This window comes from Rattus norvegicus, chromosome 1, assembly GCF_021556685.1.
Source record: "Rattus norvegicus strain SHRSP/BbbUtx chromosome 1, alternate assembly SHRSP_T2T, whole genome shotgun sequence".
NCBI classification, from domain to species: Eukaryota; Metazoa; Chordata; class Mammalia; order Rodentia; family Muridae; genus Rattus; species Rattus norvegicus.
In genome coordinates, this window is record NC_141534.1 from 172,121,358 (window position 1) to 172,143,582 (window position 22,225).

Here is a 22,225-nt window from a genome sequence, read left to right on the forward strand (position 1 = left end):
TAGATGGCAAGTGTTTTTCTCAGTCTCTCTCCATCTCATATTTTTTGAGAATGGGTTCCTCGCTGATCCTGAGCTCACTGACTTAGGCTGGCCAGTGAAATGGCACATCTGCTGTCTCTGTCCCACAGTGCCTGCACTGCAGACATCTGACTAACTGGGCTTTCTCTCCAGTCCAGCATCTCTTAGTGTTTTTAGATATTGTTCCCCTGAGTCAGAAGGTTTGTTTATTACAGGGCTGGCATGGGCACTATCAAAGAGAGTTAAGTACCTAGACACAAAGATCCTGGAGGGCACACTGCTACAAGTTCATTGTTCACAGGACACCTGGTGATCTCATTGAACTTCAAAGTCGGCCTGAGACACCCCCAAGCTTTTCTGCATGGTCTCCTTTCCTCATCCACATAGCACACTAGCCCAGGAGGATGCTACTCTTAGTATTAGTGTTGACAACTTCAGAAGCATTAGCTTCATAGACCATGAATGATGTGTTTAATTTTCTCTTCAACATTCAGAAATTGCTATGCAGCCATTCTAAGTACTAAGTCTCCCCATCCTCACTCCAAAGCTAGAGCAGTGTGTCACTGTGGAGGCTGGAATGGTGTCTGGAAACTGTGGGTTGGGGGAAAATTCTTAGTAGAACCTTCCCGAATCTCAAGATTCCCCCATTCTAAGTACTATCCTTGCTGTTGAGTCTGTCTTCTTCATAGCTGACATAAACCTTCAAATTCAAAGGGTAAATTCTTGAGTGCAGCCTAGACACAAGGAATACAGTGTCCTGCTTGTAGTATTAGGTTCTGTGAAATGTGATAGTTGGACCTGTGCCTCTGAGTGCTTTGTGTCTTCCTCTTAGATCATTTAACATGGAGCCACTGTTTCTACACCTCTGGCTGTGTTCTTATCTTTCTCTTTCCTGAACTTTCATGGAATTCACTACACTGTTGAGGAGATTAAAGAGAGTCGGGTCACAGCCAAGAGAGGAGCCTTCCTGCCCACTAGAGGCAGTCAAAGAAGTGTCTTCTAGTAACCATCAAATCCATTCTTTTCTGTGTACATCTAGAACTATGACTTGTCTCTTACAGCTGAGATTCAGCAGAGCCCCCTCACCCATGAAGCACAGAGTGTCATGTACGGTGGGGAACATCAATGCTCAGGGATCACCTCCCAGTACACACTCTTCTTTTTATTATGATGTCCTTGTCCCAAAGTCCAGCCTCTGCTTCATCAAGTTCCCACAATTTCAAGTCCTTTAAATTTTTTTATCATTCTTACTTATTTATTATATAATTTCAGCAGTTGGGTGTGTGTTTCTTTACCCAGTCATAGGTAAGATTAATTAGATTCCAAGTGTACTGCATCATGTTCTGGGAAGTCTTCCCTCAGTAAGACATAATTCCACTTTTCAGGGATTGAGTGGTCTTACAGTGCAAAGTATTCAGTGCAGTGACACAGCAATGAAAGGATTATAATTGAGAAGAAAAGGAGACATGTCAGACTGCCCTACAGAGCTCAAGAACCACTTGACAAAAGACAGATGGCTTGGACTGGATCTGCATGGCTGTGAGGGAATTATAGCCCAGTGCTTTCTGCCTTTTACTTCCTGCTTAGAAAGTTAAATGCATTTCTCTCTTCAGATTCCTGAAGACAAAGGCTTTTCTGGTTTTTGTAAGGTTCACAGAGGACCAATTAGTAATACAAACAGCTCCTGGCTTTTATTCTGGACACACAAGCCATAGACCAAAGAGGGAGCAGATCATTACCCTTCATACCCATGATAATGCTCCTATAAAAGCTATGAATACACTTGCCAAATGCATAATGGTACTCTTGCTTTTCTGCTGAAAAATGAAGAAGCAGGCTTGCATCAGAAGAGGATAACTAAAAAAGAGAATAAACTCTCTGTGTGTAGAGTACTAAGTACTGATGGGAGAATTTGTGTACTTGGATAAATTATCATGGAGCACTCAACTGAACTACCTCTATTCCTTTAAGATTAGGGAGAAAAAAAGGAAAACTTAGGAGATGTGCTCTCATAGGAAGTAGGTATTTGGTAGTTATTATACAATGTCTCAGGGCACTGTTACAGTCATTACTGATTTATTAAAAAGTCACTCAGAATGATCTATTGACGTGCAATCTAAAAGAATTCTGTTATGCCTGAATCTTTATGGGTTTATTTCTGAGCCCTTGCTGAGATCAATACTGTTTCAGAGTATACCTGTCTCAATACAGAAAGTCATGAACATATCATACCAAATTTTTATTGTAACTATTGAAGAGTGAATCAGATGAAGCAGACAAAACCATGTGATGGCTTTTCTATGCCTACCATTAGCATACACAGAGGCAATAGCAATGAATTACTACAATACAACAGCAAGAGACAGAGTAATAAAGAGTTTAAAACACAAAGGACACTTTACTACCAAGAAAAATGAAAAGGTATTTGAAATTTTATTCTTACCCACCTTTATCAGCAATGTTAATAATGGGACATATAATTTATAGAATAACATGAATGTAGATTTTGAATATGTTACTGGCTAAATATTTATAACAAATTGCATACATAACATTACTCATTTTACTGTTGGATAAGAAATCAACTTTCATTCTCTATCTGTGCCCTGGAGTTAATCCTGTGGCACAGTGCTTTGTACCCAAATCCCACTGAAGGGAACTAGTCTCCCAGTTGTGCTGTCACTCTTAAGTTCACAGGGGAAATGAACATTTTTGCTCCAATGACTGACCAAAGAGGGACCCACCAGAAGACAGGAGGGCTCAGGAATCATGGAGCAATTGTGAAGAGGTCCTTCCAGTCTCTATCTGCGCCTGGTTAACTAATTAACTAATCATGTAACACAGCTCTCCTTATCCAAATCCTGCCCAGAGAGAGCTGGTCTCCCAGGAGTGCTGACACACCTAAGATCACAAGCTCATAGGCTAACAGGCTCACAGAAGGAACAGGATCCACTTAGAGATAGCAAAACCAATTAACACCAGAGATAGCCAGATGGCAAGAGGCAAGCACAGGAACCTAAGCAACAGAAACCAAGGCTACTTGGCATCATCAGAACACACTTCTCCAAATACAGGAAGACCTAAATACACCAACACACTAGAAAAGCAAGATTTGGATTTAAAAATTACATCACATGATGATCATAGAGGACTTTAAGAAGGATATAAATAACTCTCTTAAAGAAATATAGGAGAACACAGGTAGACAGGTACAAGCCCTTAAAGAGGAAACACAAAAATCCCTTAAAGAATTATAGGAAAACACAGTCAAACCGGTGAAGGAATTGAACAAAACCATCCAGGATCTAAAAATGGAAATAGAAACAATAAAGAAATCACAAATGGAGACAACCCTGGAGATCTGGGAGTCATAAATGCCAGCATCACCAATAGAATACAAGAGATAGAAAAGATAATCTCATGTGCAGAAGCCACCATAGAAAACATTGACAAAACACAGTCAAAGAAAATGCAAAGTGCAAAAAGCTCCTAACCCAAAACATCCAGGAAATCCAGAACACAATGAGAAGACCAAACCTAAGGATAATAAGTATAGATGAGAACAAAGATTCCCAACTTAAAGGGACAGTAAATATCTTTAACAAAATTATAGAAGAAAGCTTCCCTAATGTAAAGAAAGAGATGTCCATAAGGATACAAGAAGCCTACAGAACTCAAATAGATTGGACCAGAAAAGAAATTTCTCCTATCACATAATAGTCAAAACATCAAATGCACGAAAAACAGAAAGAATATTAAAAGAGGTAAGGGGAAAAGGTCAAGTAACATATAAAGGCAGACCATTCGGAATTACACCAGACTTCTCACCAGAGACTCTAGAAGCCAGAAGAACCTTGACAGTTGTCACACAGGCTAAAATAGAACATAAGTGCCAGGTCAGGCCACTATACTCAGCAAAATCCTCAATTAACACAGATGTAGAAACCAAGATATTCCATGACAAAACCAAGTTTACACAATATCTTTACACAAATCCAGCCTTACAAAAAATAATAGATGGAAAACTCCAACACAAGGAGGGAAACTACACCCTAGAAAATGTAAAAATTTGATCTTTAAACAAATCCAAAAGAAGATACCCACACAAACATAATTCCTTCTCTAACAACAAAAATAGCAGGAAGCAACAATCACTTTTCCTTAATATATTTTAACATCAGTGGACTCAATTCCTCAATAAAAAGACATATACTAACAGACTGGATATGTAAACAGGACCCAGCATTTTACTGCATACAAGAAATGCACGTCAGTGACAAAGACAGACACTGCCTCAGAGTAAAAGGCTGGAAAATTTTTTCCAAGAAAATGATCTGAAGAAACAAACTGGAGTAGCTATTCTAATATTGAAAAAATAGATTTTTGACCAGAAATTATCAAAAAAAAGATAAGGAAAGACACTTCATACTCATCAAAGGAAAAATATACCAAGGTGAACTCTCAATTCTGAACATCTATGCTCCAAATGCAAAGGCACCCACATTTATTAAAGAAACTTTACTAAAGCTCAATGTATACATTGTCCCTCACACAATATTGCTGGGAGACTTCAACACCTCATTCTCAAAAATGGTCAGATCATGGAAACAGAGACTAAACAGAGACACAGTGAAACTAACAGAAATTATAAACCAAATGTATTTAACAATTATGTATAGAACTAAAACAAAAAAAATATACCTTCTTCTCAGAACCTCATGGTACCTACTTCATACCTGACCATATAATCTATCACAAAACAGGCCTCAACCAATATAAGAAGATTGAAATAACCCCATGCAACCTATCAGATCACCATGGACTAAGGTTGGTCTAGAATAACAACAAAAACAACAGAAAGCCTACATACACAAGGAAGCTGAACAGAGTGGTACTCGATGGTAATTTGGTCAAGGAAGGAATAAAGAAAGAAATTAAAAACGTTTTTAGAATGTAATGAAAATGAAGGTACAACATACCCAAACTTATGGGACACAAAGAAAGCTGTGCTGAGAGAAAAACTCATAGCGCTGAGTGCCTCCCAAAAGAAACTGTAGAGAGCATACACTAACAGCTTGAGGGTACATCTGAAAGCTCTAGAACAAAAGTAAATACATGCAAAAGGAGTAGACAGACGAAATAGTCAAACTCTGGGCCGAAATCAACCATGTAGAAACAAAAAGAACTATACAAAGAATCAACAAAACCAGGAGGTGGTTCTTTGAGAAAATCAAAATAGATAAGCCCTTAGCCAGACTAACCAGAGGGCACAGAGACAGTATCCAAATTAACAAAATCAGACATCAAAATGGAGAAATAACAGAAATTGAGGAAATACAAAGAAAATCATCAGATCCTACTACAAGAGCCTATATTCAACAAAACTGGAAAATTTGGTTGAAATGGACAATTTTCTAGACAGATATTAGGTACCAAAGTTAAATCAGGATCTGATAAACCATATAAACAGTCCCATAACTCCTAAAGAAATAGAAGCAATCATTAAAAGCCTGCCAACCAAAAAAGACCCAGGACAAGGTAGGTTTAATGCAGAATTCTATCAGACCTTCAAAGAAGACCTAATACCAACACTCTTCAAACAATTCCACAAAATAGAAAGAGAAGGCTTGATGCCCCAGTGTAGGGGAATTCCAGGGCGGGGAGGCAGGAGTGCTTCTATCCACCTTATAGAAGCAGGAGAAGAGAGGATGGGATAGGGGGTTTCTGGAGGGGAAACCAGGAAAGGGGATAACATTTGAAATGTAAATAAATAAAATATCCAATATAAAAACAGAAATCAAAGGTTAGAAATTTTAAGTAGTCAGCCAAAATTTTACACTCAAATATGAAATAGACATAGTTTTCACTTTTAAAATAAATTTATTTGTTGTGAAGAATTAATAGAGAGGGTTGTGATTATTGGGTTCAATCAGATCTATTTCAAAGATTATAAGACACTGAAAGAATTTTTACAATGACGATAAATCAGAATGGTATAATAAAGAAGAATTGTAAAATATGGACAATATTTTCAGGGTTGGGATACTGTTGTGAGTCTTTGTGAAGGAGAGGGCACTGGAATCTGGATTTCAGTCCATGAGATGGACCAATTTAGATAAAGGAAGGAGCAGAGAGGAGCACAAATGTCCCATGTAAGTAGGCCTGTGCAATTGTGTGATATGCAAGTTGGGGGCCAGCTGTGGTCGTGCACCCTCGGTTTCCTCCCTAGGGTATGCAGAAGCCACTGTACACCAGGCTGGAAGGTTGAAGCAAATTCCAGAAAGGATGGGGCCTGCTGGATCCCCATCTGTCTGGGTACTTGTCTGAGGAAAGCCTTCTGCAGAGATTTTAGTGATACAACTCTTAGAGGATACTCAATGAAATATCTCAGAGTATAGCTGAAATAGCTGGTGTGCATACACTTTATTTGGGGTGAAGAAAGTCTACATATGAACCTTAGAGAGTGGAAAGGAATTTTATAGGGGAATGTAAAACCATTGGTTAGAGTTTAAAGTACTGAGGATGCCTCATTTGCATGAGAGGCAATCCAATAATCCCAGGCACTTGCTGGGCATGTTCTTGTTGGGAAAGAAGTGAAAACTGTAAGTTTGCCAAAGAATAGATAACATTTCTCAGGTAGAAGACTGGAGGTGTGGCTCCCCAGATAAGGTCAGACATAGAAGAGGAAGCCCCACTAAGAAAAGGGAGTCCTTAATTTTGCACAGAGCTCAGAGGAGCTATCCAAACAAGGTAGATTACAACCTTAGGTAGGAAGCCAGATTTCCCAACATGATTGTATAATTAGAACATCGTTCCAGGGGCTGGGGATTTAGCTCAGTGGTAGAGCGCTTACCTAGGAAGCGCAAGGCCCTGGGTTCAGTCCCCAGCTCCGAAAAAAAGAACCAAAAAAAAAAAAAAAAAAAAAAAGAACATCGTTCCAATGGTGATAGAAAGACATATGTGTGACTGGAAAACACACAACTCCTAGGATGCAGTACTGTGAAGACTCTCAAAATCTGCCATGCCAGTGTGCACTTTATTCTGTGCATTGTATACACCAAAGTGTTTTACGTATAGGAATGGCATGGCAGTAGCAGAATTTTAGGAAGATCCTGTCTTCAAGGTGGAGAAATGATTAAGATGAGACATACAAAAATAGAGGTATAATAGAAATTTTCAGGTGAAAGAAACATGGAGTGTGTACTCAGGCAGTAATACAGGGGGCTGACAAAAAAAAATAATGGCTGCGGGATGTTAAAGGTAAAGTCAATGGGGAGTGTTGAAAAGACAAAAGTATCAGTTGTAAAAATTAGTAAAGACAGTTTTCAATGTGGAAACATAGATAAGGGTTTATTCACACAAATATTGACATAACATAGACAGGCAAGTGTAGGATGACTGGGAAAGATGGGTCAGCCAGCAGCTTTGAACGTTGGGTGTAGGAGCTTAGGGACGCAGAGAAATGCATTTGTGCACTGAAGATAAACTTGGAATGAAATGAAGTGCATTAACCAGTTAAAAGCATGCAATGAGAAGTCACATTGGAAAGAGGAAGGAGGAGATCCTGAAACCCTGGATCTGACAGGTAAGAGGGGAAGATGTGGGATGCAGACTCCCCAGGAACAACTACTGAGTGCTGTGCCATGAGGCCGCAGGAGAAGTGTCAAGGTGACAGATGACTCAGCCTTCAGCACTGCTTACACAGTCAGCCTTGTGACTTCAAGTTGACAGTTTTGAAACCAGTCATTGAGTGTCAGAGTGAGCACCTCTCTCAAGGCAGCTGTGTTCAGTGTTTACTCTTATCCCACATGTCAGCTAGACTCAGTCTAGATCAGTTGTGTGGAAGACTCGTCTGTAAACATCTGTGTGCAGAACGGATTTTCTTCCTTACATCTAATCCCATTCCCTCGTGTTACAGCTTAAGTCACTGTGTTCTTCTGATGAGTATGATAGGTCTACCATGTAACTTAGCTATATCATCCTTAACAATAAAGCCTAAGACTCCCTTACCCCCTCTAACTTCTTCCATATTGTCCCAACTTCCTCTCAATTTATTTTTTTCTTTTTGAGATTCTAAAATAATTACAACATTTCTCCTGTCCCTTTCTTCCCTCCAAACAGACCCGTATGCTTTTTCATGCTCTTCAAATTCACAGCATAGTTTTTTATTAATCGTTATTACATGCATATATACCTAAATATAACCTGCCCAGTCTGTATAATATTATATATGTTTTCAGAACTGACAATTTAGCACTGGACAACCAATTGGTGTGTTCTTCCCTGGAAAAGACAACCTCTCCCACTCCCTTTCCTCAGTTGCCTGTAGCTCTGTGTAGGGCTGAGACGTTATTGGTTTTTATCCATCCATTTTGGCATGCCTTCTGCTGCCATGATTAGGGGGAAAATCGAAAAATAGTGGATGACATTTGACTATGAAAACAAATCCTGGAGTTTTTGTGGTGGGAAACTTTATCAAGCACTGTAGTAGAACAAATAAATAAATCAACTCATTTGTACTTGGGATGGATCATGAGTAGACTCAGCCAGTGTCAAAATTCAGATGAAAATTTCTAAATCCAGGATTGGAGAGATAGCTCAGTAGTGATTTCTGCTTTTGCACAAAACCTACGTTTCAATCCCAGCACCTACATAGAACCTAACAACTATCTATGATTCAGCATTCAGGACCGGAAACTGTCTTCTGGCTTCCACAGACATCAGGAAGCCTGACAGGGAAAACAATTAGACACACATAATAAACAATATTTTAGATTTAAAAATAGGAAGTGTCTTCCAAATATAGTATAAAGTGAGAGTAGCCTGGGCTATAGGAGGGTAAAATAGAAGAGATGAGAGCAGGGGTAAGGGAACAGGAGGGAGAGGGAGAAAGAGATTGATCTAGAAAGCCACTGAAAGGCACATTTGCCAAAAATAAATGAGTTGTGCTCAGAATAGAGCTCCACCTCAAGAACCACATATTGTCAGTGTTTTGTCCAAACTATCCCTTCATGGCAAAAACAGACAGACAGACAGACAGACAGACAGACAGACAGACAGACAGACAGAAGACCAGGCAGGGCTCTACCACAATGAGTCATATAGGAATGGATAAGGACTCTGTGTCCTTTACAAATCCTGCTGGTCTTTTCCTGCAAGTCACAGAAGCTTGCATCCATTTTCTTCATAACAATGTTTCCTTTAAAACAGCAGTAAAGAATTTGAAAGTGAATGTTTCTTATACTGCCTAAGATGTTTGTAAAAAATCAGAGTCAAAATCATTTAGCCTTCAAAATTTTAATTCCTTTTCAATATAAAAGTGATTTCCTATTTTCCTATTATTTATTATGAGATCTAAAGGTGGCTGGGTACCTCTTACCACCTCCTCAGCAAGTTCTGAATTCCCTGCTTAATCTCCCTGGTTCTCACCCCATAAACAATGGGATTCAGAGCTGGGGGATGAGGTGATGAAGTATATTGAGCAGGATGGGGACATCCGGAGGAATCCTCTCCCTGGCCAGGTTAGTGATGACCAGCACCAGCAGGACTGTGCTGAAGAAGAGAATGAGGATGAAGTGGGAACCACATGTGCTCAGGGCCTTGGCCACAGCTCCCTCTGCTTTGATCCTGAGCACAGCACGGAAGATAAAAGAGTAGGAGAGGACAATGAGGATGAGGTCAGAGCCCAGCAGGGTCCAACCTGCTACAAGCTGATATAGTTTATTGAAGGTAATGTCATCACAGGAGAGCTTGGACACTGACAGGTTGGTGCAGATGCAGTTCTTGATGATATTATGAGCGCAGTACCTTAGTCTGGCAGAAAGGATGGGAACAGGGAGAGAAAAAAGGGCATTCCGGCTTATAATGAAGATGGCAGCCCTAACCACAAACTGGTCAGTGATGATGGACGGATACTGCAGAGGCTTACAGATGGCCACATAGCGGTCATAGGCCATGACCATGAAGGTGCAAGACTCCATCGTCAGGAAACTGTTCATGACAAACATCTGGAGGAAGCAGGCAGAGAAGCCGATGGATTTATTGTCAAACCAGAAGATGGCCAGGACCTTAGGTATGACTGTGAGGCAGAGCACAATGTCTAGCAGGGACAGAAGGCTGAGCAGGTAGTACATGGGCTCATGCAGAGAGGCCTCCATCCTGATGGTGATGAGAAGGGTGGCATTGGCCCCCATGGCCAGGAGGAAGAGGAGGCTGAGGGGCAGGGACAGCCAATGCTGCCAGGTCTGGAAGTTGGGGAAGCAGATGAGAAGGAAGTCAGGAGTGGGAGCTTCAGAGTTGTTATTGGATAATGCCATGGAAGAAATGCCAATCAAGCCAGAAATCCAAAACTCACATAATGAAGTTAGTGAAATTATACAGAAAAGATATGTTTTAGATAACGTAGAGCTCAAGTTTCCACTCAGGTTGAACCTGCCCCAAAGAAGTTTTAAAATCATCATCATTATCATCATTAACTTATCAAAAAGCTCTGTACTTAATACTTCATATTCACTAATCCATTCCCTTCTTTGAAAAGACTCTTCCTGAATGGCTTGAAAGATGGCTACCAGTGAAAGCCATTCAAAATCATCCCTCACTTCCATAAGGAAGAGCATAGGCAAGCACATCAGTGCACACACACATACACCATACATACACACATGCATGCAACTTGTAAATATTTTTTTAAAGATTTATTTGTTTATTTTTATATATGTGAGTACACTGTAGCTCTCTTCAGACACACCAGAAGAGGGCATCAGATCCTATTACAGATGGTTGTAAGCAGCCATGTGGTTGTTGGGATTTGAACTCAGGACCTCTAGAAGAGCAGCCAGTGCTCTTAACTGCTGAGCCATCTCTCCAGCCCAAAAATTTTTTTAAAAGAAAAGAATTAAACATTCAGTATTCTCTATTTTTCAATGTCATCTGATCAAGGTAATGTGGCACAAACTAAAGAAATAGAAAACACATCTTCTATGCCAACACAACAACAAAATCGACTGTTTTAGTTTTCATGGCAGTAAGAATTAAACTTTCCTAAGAAATAGGAATGGGGAAATAAGTTTTAATGGCAAGAAAATTAACTTGTTTTAGACAGGGAATTTTTTCTTTTTTATTAAAAATAGTTTTTTATATAGTATATTTTGTTTATGGTTTCCTATCATCCCACTTCCTTCCAGATCCTCTCCCTACATGCCTACCCACCCAAATCCTTTCTATCTCTCATTAGAAAACAAACAGCAACAACAAAAACAGAAGAGATCAAAACCAACAAAGAGGAAAAAAGAGCCAATTGTAAAGCTGAGAGACACACAGAGATGTAGACACACACACACACACACACACACACACACACACACACACAGAAATCCCATAAAAACACAAGATACTGGGAAATTTGCAAAGTATTTGCATAGTTTTCCAACAGTTACTGCAACTATACTGTGCCTGAAAATGAGAGGAAAATTAAAGTTTCCATATGAAAATGTGCTTTTTTTGTATTGGGAAAATTAAAAAGAAATATTAGCATATAATACCATGGCAGGGAAATAAAACATTTTTCAGAGTCTGAATTTTAGACTAAGAAAATTTAAGTGGGTTGATAGCCATGATGTCAGAGAAAAGGAAATATGTGATAGGACATAGAAGTAGAGAACACTGGAAAGGCTCTGTCTGTGTGACCAATGAGAATTCCTGTGTGCAACAGAAACAGGTACAGAATCACCAAGTATCCCTCCAGTACTCTTTTCTCATGAGAAAGTTTCCATGCCAGAAACCAATAATGAGAAACCACTGTGGCCTTCTGTTAGGTAGGTGGGTAATGGAACAAAGTTCCTATTATAATAGCAGGAATTTCCCTATATATTTCCACAATATACAAGTGAGGCACCAACAACAGTACCATTTTCGTGTTATTAAATGAAAGTCAATGGAATCAAGTCAATGGAATAGAAATGACCTTTCCTGTAAATACATTATATATATATATATATATGCATACACACATATACATAGATGATAGATAGATAGATGACAGATAGATAGATGATAGATAGATAGATAGATAGATAGATAGATAGATAGATAGATAGATAGATAGATACCATGAATTTGAGAGAGAAGGGGGATATATGGGAGAGGTTGGAGACAGGGAGAAGGAAAAATGATAGTTATATAATGATTTAAAATCCACTATAAAAATTTAAAAGAAAAATGGCTCTTCCCCTGAGATAGAATAATATTGGGAATATTTGTAGAATTCTTCAGAAACAAGTGGAAAATGCCTTACTGTTTTGATTTGCTTTGGAAGGTGATTTTTCCAGATCACTTGTTCTTCAGAAAACAACACTTTTGTTTGACTCCATGCAAGGATGAGTCTGTGGCTGATCATAGGGCAATGTTCTTTGGAGTTTTGGGGTTTTTTTTAATGCCTGTGTGTGTGTGTGTGTGCGCACGCGCGTGTATCTGTCTGTCTGTCCGTCCGTCCGTCCGAGACAAGCGTTCTCTGTGTAGCCCTGGCTGTCCTAAAACTTATTGTGTAGACCAGGCTGACTTCAAACTCAGATATCCAACTGCCCCTGCCTCCCAGGTACTGGGATCAAGAGTGTACACCACTAGATTCAGCTCAGAAAATGTCCTTGAAGTAAGACCCTTAAAATGGCTGCTTTCTTCTACAATGACTCCCATATCAGTTTCTTTTCTTCACTCTACCCTTCAGAATATATTTTATCTTCAATCTTTCAGGAATGTACTCTCTGTACTTACTGATGGGTCTCATAATGACATTTCCATTCAAGTGGATAAATACGGTTCTTTGACCATGTCGATCCAAATAACCCATCTTTTCTCCCCTCTTCTCACTCCCACAGTAAAGCTTTCCTAATAGGGATAGAAGTTCTCCAGTACTCTGTAAACAATAACTCCTTCAAAAGGGAATTCTGGAGGTTTAAAACTAATCATGATGTTTGAGAAACATAACCAAAACTTTAGTTGACATCTATCAAAGAAACAGTAGAAACTCACTAATAAGTTTAGGTAAATAAGCCTACATAAAAAGACCTTTACCTAGTAACAAATTTGTCAAAGCTTCCTTATACATAGAAACCAATCATCGCAGAATGTGGGATCCACATTCTAAACTTTCACCTGTTAGGGTTCTAGTTGTTTCTTTTTAAAGATGACTTGGGAACTAGGCTGTATCAATATCCTGTTTCTGTTTCTGTGCCTGTGCTAAAGAGACCTGCATCAGAATTTAATACCTTGCAAGTGCATCTAACTCTTCCCTCACACATTTTTGAGTTGTGTCCAATTCATTGAAGATTTTACACAGAAAGGAGGAATGGCCTTTATATTATATACCCTTTTCTACAAAATGTTTAAACAATACCAAACATCCTACCAGATCTCAGAAGTACCCACTTGGTAGCATCACCAGCGTGGGCTGCAGCCTTAAAACTTCTCCAGTGATGCTCCCCTACATTGGGAACATTTAAATGTTTTTCTCTTGCTTGTATAATCTACTACCTTTGCCTCTGCTGGGCAACTGGGAAACTCGAAATCTCATCACAGGTAGGTGCGGCTCTAAATGTACTTAGTTAAACAAACTTGTGTGTTTACAAGACAAGTTCACCCGTTGATTGCTAGAACATCTATCCTGTTGATTTCTGGAACACCTATCCTATTGATTTCTGGAACGTCTTGTCATGTTAATTTCTAGAATATCTATCCTATTGATTTCTATAACTCAGACTGTGATTTCTTTCTTTCTTTTTTGTCTTTCATTTAAATCTTTTTTATTAGATATATTTCTTTACTTACATTTCAAATGTTATTCCCTTTCCCAGTTTCCTGTCCATAAGCCCTCTTCCCCTCTCCCTCCCCCATACTGGCATTCCCTCCATCCATACCCCTTACTGCCCCCCATTTCCCCCTGCACTGGGGGTCCAACCTTGGCAAGACCAAGGGTTACCCCTTCCATTGGTGCCCCAACAAGGCTACTTTCTTATTCAAAATAGCTTCATTTCAAGGAAAACTTGTAAAATCAGGATGTTCTGATTGGAAATTTTTCACATGAAAAAGATAAAATCTTCACACTCTTAAAATGTAAAGTTCACATATATCATTTGGTGGCACTCTCACAGGGGACAAGTAGAATTGTCTAAGTCTGAGGTCCTCAGATCCCTGTACAATTAAGATCGGCAATATGCAGGGTGTCGATGGAAAAAAAGACTATTTTACAGTTTTTCCCTTTTTTAAAATTCTTCCTGGTTTCTAAAATTTGATGGATTATGTTTTCAGAACCTATTTCTTACTTTCTCAAATATAAGGAATTTGTTAAAATAAAAATTTTAAATGCATGAATGCCAAGTAGATAAATGGTGCCCCTGTAAATGTCATGTGACAATTGAGACAAAGTCTGTGAGTGCATGATTTTGTAATTAAATGAATTAATAAAAAATGATAAGCTGTTTCCAGAATTCATTTAATTACAATAATAAGATTAAGAAATAAAACATGATTGCTCAGTTTCAATGGGGACCTCAGTCTAATTTAGGTCTTGCTACACATGAACAGAAAACACTGGACCCTTGCTAAGATCTCCTAGTCAAACTCTTCCCACCCAAACTCTATGCTGCTCCTGTTACATCCTCTCACCCCAAACCAAAATTAGTGACAGCCAACCTTGCCCAATGATCAGCAGACAAGATGAGAGCATATGCCTAATAGATGTTGAAATAAATAGGAGTGAAATATAGAGCTGAAACCACCCAGAGTTTTTGTTATGATAAAAAAATACTGTGACCTGTTTGAAGTGTAAAATTGTACCCTCCTGATTGTCCACTAATGAGGGAAGGGGAGCAGGGTCATGTGTCTAGGGTTATATTGTTCTCACACTCCTGCCCTCCAAGGCTAATGCACAATTCAACAAACTTGTAAAATAAACTGCCTTACATTTGCTACTCTTAGTCTCCAGTGATCTTATTATGAAGAGAGGATCTTTGTTTCTCAACATAGCTATTTCTGACATTTGTTACAATGTATTTAGAACATAAATTCTTTTATCATAAACATGCTTTATGCAATCATAAACTGCCATTAAAAACTTGGTCTTTGATAGGTGTGTGTGTGTGTGTGTGTGTGTGTGTGTGTGTGTGTGTCTACGTGTGTGTGTACGTACACCACTGTTTTTGTTTCTCTAGAGGTCAATCTGAAGATACACATAGACACTATAGAGAATCATGGTATATTTGGAAAGGGAAGCAATGAACTATAAGAGTTACTTTAGACTTTTCAGAGTCTCACATGCTGGATGGTGTATGAACCAGTAAATAGTGATTAGTCTGGAAATGAGTACATGTACGATTAAAGGGTCAGAAAATTCAGCCCCTGAATTGGGTGAGGAGCACAGATGATACCTCTTACCATGACCTCTCACAATAGGGCTGATTGGGTCCACCAGTCACAGATGACTCAGCTTTAAGTTGTAAAGAAATCACTTAGGTCAGTGTACCTTGCACCAAGATCTAAGTGCCTTGAGAGGTTAGCACCTATACTCTAATTCATATTGAAAGAATTCTACCTCCTTTCCATACCAACCTCCTAGACTCCCTCTTACTCCTCAGTGTCTCCTTCATGTAGATTCCCTGGCACTCCTGAGACTCACCAACTTCAGAAGCACCAGCCACTGTTCCTGGCTATTCACTGCAACATAGTATTATACATGCTCTTCTGTGTGTCTTTTATCCCCTATTGGCCATGGGGTTAATACTCTTATTAGGTAACTTAAAGTGGCCCTGTGGTCCATTTCCCAAGAGAAAAATATTACAAAATGCATTCCAAGTTTTAGAAAAGGTTACAAAGACCTGGAGAGTCTAAATACAGAAAAAGAAGATGTAAGCATGGTAAAAACTGTACCAGAAACAGAGATAAATCTATTGTACAGACCTACTTTGTGTTTAGAATCTAAATGAGTTGAATTTGTGAAAATGGACAATAAAGTAGTAATTACTAAGGGGCTGAGTGTGGGGGAAGTAGAGAGATGAAGGTTGAGGATCCAAAGGCTCAGTAAGGAAGGATAGGAAAGCCCCAAAGGTCAATGAATAGCACCTTGACCAAGAACCCTTTACATTTTCATTAGCAATGCTTTCTTTCTTTCTTCCTTCCTTCCTTCCTTCCTTTCCTTCTTTCTTTCTTTCTTCTTTCTTTCTTCCTTTTCTTCCTTTTTTTCTTTCTTCATTACTTCCTTTCCTTTTTCTGTTTTTCAGATAGTGCCTCAGACCACAGTCATACCCTTGCCTCAATCTCCTAAAAATTATAGATTGAATCACTTCCATCAGCTAAGTGTTCTCAACACACACACACACACACACACACACACACACACACACACACGAAATCCTAGAAACTGTATGAAATGTTGGGTATAGGAATTATATGAAAGTTAGTACTCAGTAGTTCACTGTGCATAACACTCAAAACATCATATCATATATGTAAAATATACACTCCCCTTTTGCCCATGCTCAGGATTAAACTCAGAGGCTCATGGGTGCTAGGAAAATGTTCTGCCACTGAGTAACACTCTCAGTCCTAAATACATCAAGTTTCACTTAAAGATTTTCAAATGACATGAAGGGATAGAAAGAAGGAGGATGACAAGAAAGGGGAAGTGATTGTAGTTAAGACGGTTGATGTTTTCATAGAAATAATTGAATAAAAATAAAACTACTCATTTATACATGTGAGACAAATTGAAACATGGAGCATTTAAATCATCTTTCCAATTCAAAAATCAGGCAGAAACATAGCCAAAATATGGAACCTCAAATCCAAGTCTCACTGTGACAACAGTAAATATAAAGTGGCTTTTTCATGAGAGCATTTAAGCAGAGTTCCATCCTTCATTCTGTACAGAAGAGAAAGAATGAAACCTACTATTCATTACAACTGGTTTATTAACTGAGCGATTTATGCAAGTCATGTGGCTAAGAACTTAAATGAATTCATATAAGGAAGTATTTAGCCTACCTGTTAGGGATGTGGAAGAAAATGTAGAGCAAGTTATTCTAATGATCTCAGAAATGCATTCTGGTTGACAGTAGTTGGTGATGGAACTACAGGGTTCCTTAGACCCCTTAAGCCAACAGTATATAACAAAGTCAATAAAGAACATTCCTCAGAAACTATGAGAAGAGAACACTCATGGACCAAAGAATAGTCCTCTCTTGGCTAATGTACGTGCACTTAGCATTTGTTCTTATAAAAGTGAGCATAGCTCACACCTTCATTCCCAGCACTTGGGGGACAGAGGCAGGCAGATCTCTCTGAGTTCAAGGGCAGATTGGTCTACAAAGCAAGTTCCAGTACAGACAGGGCTACATCAAGAGAGTCCAATTTAGGACCCCTATAGAAGAATTAGGATTGAAGGAGTTAAAGGATGGCAACCCTGACACCACGTAAAGACCAGCAGTCTTAACTAACCTGGACACCTGGGAGTCCCCAGAGACTGAACCACCAACCAGGGAGCATGTCCAACCCCCACACTCCCAGCACATATATAGTAGAGGACTGCCTTATCTGGGCTCAGTGGAAGGGAATGCACCTAATCCTGTAAAGACTTGATGCTCCAGAGATAGGGAATGGGGGAGGAGGGAAGAGGACCCTTTCAGAGGCAAATGGGATGGAGGGACAACATCTGGAATGTAAATAAATAAAACAATTAGTTTTAAAAGAAGCTTATAATTAAAAAAATCAAATGGTTTTATCTAATAAACCTAATCAATATGCATGCTTTTTCTGAGAGAGAAGGAGAAAAAGAGGGACAGGGAGAGAGAGAGAGAGAGAGAGAGAGAGAGAGATGCCCCAACTCAAAATAATAGATAGATAGATAGATAGATAGATAGATAGATAGATAGATAGACAGACAGACAGACAGATAGATAATATATATTTTTTAAAGTAAGTGTAGATGTAGGGAAATACTCAGCCCCTAAAATAGGGTATAGTTTTTATTCTTTTCTAAATATCTGTTTCCTTCCCTGTGACTATGACAGAAGCAACTCAAAAAAGAAAGGGTTTGTTTGGTTCACAACTCCAGATTACTGTCCATCAATGTGAGTAAGTCAAGATAGGAACTTGAAGCAACTGGTCATGTCACATCTACAGTTAAGAATTGGGAAAAATGAATCAACACAAGCATATGAGTGACCAGCTGGCTTTTTCCACTTTTACATCCAGTCAATTCTCAATCCCTTCCTAGGGAATAGTGCCATGATTCCCACTTCAATTAATATAATCAAGATAATCTCCTACAGACATGGCTACAGGTCAACCTAATCTAGACAGTCCCTCACTGAGACTTCCTTTCCAGATAATACTAGATTGTGTCAAGTTACCAATTAAAATTAATCATGACAGCATCCAAGTACAATCAGTTTCTAGTATCCATAAGGGAATGGTGGACAACCTTGTCTTGTTCCTGATTTCAATGGAGTTACTTTGAGTTTCTCTCCATTTAAGTTGATGTTGGTTATAGACTTGCTATAAACATCCTTTATTAGTTGAGGTATCACGTTTGTATCCCTACTCTCTCCAAGACTTTTATCATGAAGAGATGTTAGATTTTGTTAAAGACTTTTTCTGTAACTAATAAGATGATTGTGGAGGACACCCTCGGATCCCGGCCCGCAGCAGCTCTCTGCTCCCAGACCCTGTGAGAGAGAGACCCAACCGCCTGGTCAGGTGGGCACTCCTGAGGCTGCAGAGCGGAAGAGACCACCAACACTGCTCACCCCTGCCCACATCCCTGGCCCAAGAGGAAACTGTATAAGGCCTCTGGGCTCCCGTGGGGGAGGGCCCAGGAGCGGCAGGACCCCTGCCAGAGACACCGCCGGACCCTGAAGGAAACAGACCAGATAAACAGTTCTCTGCACCCAAATCCCGTGGGAGGGAGAGCTAAACCTTCAGAGAGGCAGACAAGCCTGGGAAACCAGAAGAGACTGATCTCTGTACATACATCTTGGACGCCAGAGGAAAACACCAAAGGCCATCTGGAACCCTGGTGCACTGAAGCTCCCGGAAGAGGTGGCACAGGTATTCCTGGTTGCTGCCGCCGCAGAGAGCCTGTGGGCAGCACCCCACGAGCGAACTTGAGCCTCAGGACCACAGGTAAGACCAACTTTTCTGCTGCAAGAAAACTGCCTGGTGAACTCAAGACACAGGCCCACAGGAACAGCTGAAGACCTGTAGAGAGGAAAAACTACACGCCTGAAAGCAGAACACTCTGTCCCCATAACTGACTGAAAGAGAGGAAAACAGGTCTACAGCACTCCTGACACACAGGCTTATAGGACAGTCTAGCCACTGTCAGAAATAGCAGAACAAAGTAACACTAGAGATAATCTGATGGCGAGAGGCAAGCACAGGAACCCAAGCAACAGAAACCAAGATTACTTGGCATCATCGGAGCCCAATTCTCCCACCAAAACAAACATGGAATATCCAAACACACCAGAAAAGCAAGATCTAGTTTCAAAATCATATTTGATCATGATGCTGGAGGACTTCAAGAAAGATGTGAAGAACTCCCTTAGGGAAACACAGGAAAACATAAATAAACAAGTAGAAGCCTACAGAGAGGAATCGCAAAAATCCCTGAAAGAATTCCAGGAAAACACAATCAAACAGTTGAAGGAATTAAAAATGGAAATAGAAGCAATCAAGAAAGAACACATGGAAACAACCCTGGATATAGAAAACCAAAAGAAGAGACAAGGAGCTGTAGATACAAGCTTCACCAACAGAATACAAGAGATGGAAGAGAGAATCTCAGGAGCAGAAGATTCCATAGAAATCATTGACTCAACTGTCAAAGACAATGTAAAGCGGAAAAAGCTACTGGTCCAAAACATACAGGAAATCCAGGACTCAATGAGAAGATCAAACCTAAGGATAATAGGTATAGAAGAGAGTGAAGACTCCCAGCTCAAAGGACCAGTAAATATCTTCAACAAAATCATAGAAGAAAACTTCCCTAACCTAAAAAAAGAGATACCCATAGACATACAAGAAGCCTACAGAACTCCAAATAGACTGGACCAGAAAAGAAACACCTCCCGTCACATAATAGTCAAAACACCAAACGCACAAAATAAAGAAAGAATATTAAAAACAGTAAGGGAAAAAGGTCAAGTAACATATAAAGGGAGACCTATCAGAATCACACCAGACTTCTCGCCAGAAACTATGAAGGCCAGAAGATCCTGGGCTGATGTCATACAGACCCTAAGAGAACACAAATGCCAGCCCAGATTACTGTATCATGCAAAACTCTCAATTAACATAGATGGAGAAACCAAGATATTCCATGAAAAACCAAATTTACACAATATCTTTCTACAAATCCAGCACTACAAAGGATAATAAATGGTAAAGCCCAACATAAGGAGGCAAGCTATAACCTAGAAGAAGCAAGAAACTAATCGTCTTGGCAACAAAACAAAGAGAATGAAAGCACACAAACATAACCTCACATCCAAATATGAATATAACGGGAAGCAATAATCACTATTCCTTAACATCTCTCAACATCAATGGCCTCAACTCCCCAATAAAAAGACATAGATTAACAAACTGGATACGCAACGAGGACCCTGCATTCTGCTGCCTACAGGAAACACACCTCAGAGACAAAGACAGACATTACCTCAGAGTGAAAGGCTGGAAAACAATTTTCCAAGCAAATGGTCAGAAGAAGCAAGCTGGAGTAGCCATTCTAATATCAAATAAAATCAATTTTCAATTAAAAGTCATCAAAAAAGATAAGGAAGGACACTTCATATTCATCAAAGGAAAAATCCACCAAGATGAACTCTCAATCCTAAATATCTATGCCCCAAATACAAGGGCACCTACATATGTAAAAGAACCCTTACTAAAGCTCAAAACACACATTGCACCTCACACAATAATAGTGGGAGATTTCAACACCCCACTCTCATCAATGGACAGATCATGGAAACAGAAATTGAACAGAGGTGTAGACAGACTAAGAGAAGTCATGAGCCAAATGGACTTAAGGGATATTTATAGAACATTCTATCCTAAAGCAAAAGGATATACCTACTTCTCAGCTCCTCATGGTACTTTCTCCAAAATTGACCATATAATTGGTCAAAAAACGGGCCTCAACAGGTACAGAAAGATAGAAATAATCCCATGCGTGCTATCGGACCACCACGGCCTAAAACTGGTCTTCAATAACAATCAAGGAAGAATGCCCACATATACTTGGATATTGAACAATGCTCTACTCAATGATAACCTGGTCAAGGAAGAAATAAAGAAAGAAATTAAAAACTTTTTAGAATTTAATGAAAATGAAGGTACAACATACCCAAACTTATGGGACACAATGAAAGCTGTGCTAAGAGGAAAACTCATAGCGCTGAGTGCCTGCAGAAAGAAACAGGAAAGAGCATATGTCAGCAGCTTGACAGCACACCTAAAAGCTCTAGAACAAAAAGAAGCAAATACACCCAGGAGGAGTAGAAGGCAGGAAATAATCAAACTCAGAGCTGAAATCAACCAAGTAGAAACAAAAAGGACCATAGAAAGAATCAACAGAACCAAAAGTTGGTTCTTTGAGAAAATCAACAAGATAGATAAACCCTTAGCCAGACTAATGAGAGGACACAGAGAGTGCGTCCAAATTAACAAAATCAGAAATGAAAAGGGAGACATAACAACAGATTCAGAGGAAATTCAAAAAATCATCAGATCTTACAATAAAAACCTATATTCAACAAAACTTGAAAATCTTCAGGAAATAGATAATTTCCTAGACAGATACCAGGTACCGAAGTTAAATCAGGAACAGATAAACCAGTTAAACAACCCCATAACTCCTAAGGAAATAGAAGCAGTCATTAAAGGTCTCCCAACCAAAAGGAGCCCAGGTCCAGACGGGTTTAGTGCAGAATTCTACCAAACCTTCATAGAAGACCTCATACCAATATTATCCAAACTATTCCACAAAATTGAAACAGATGGATCACTACCGAATACCTTCTACGAATCCACAATTACTCTTATACCTAAACCACACAAAGACACAACAAAGAAAGAGAACTTCAGACCAATTTCCCTTATGAATATCGATGCAAAAATACTCAACAAAATTCTGGCAAACCGAATCCAAGAGCAC

At 39.4% G+C, this 22,225-nt stretch overlaps 1 protein-coding gene across 1 annotated transcript; it reads right to left on the reverse strand.

Annotated features, from left to right (window-relative positions):
* Positions 1 to 9,393: 9,393 nt before the first annotated feature.
* On the reverse strand, positions 9,394 to 10,334 carry Olr193 (olfactory receptor 193). The gene is given in 2 exon segments (NM_001000186.3): positions 9,394 to 9,472; positions 9,475 to 10,334. Coding segments are annotated over 2 exon segments (939 nt in total).
* Between the last annotated feature and the right edge of the window lie 11,891 nt (positions 10,335 to 22,225).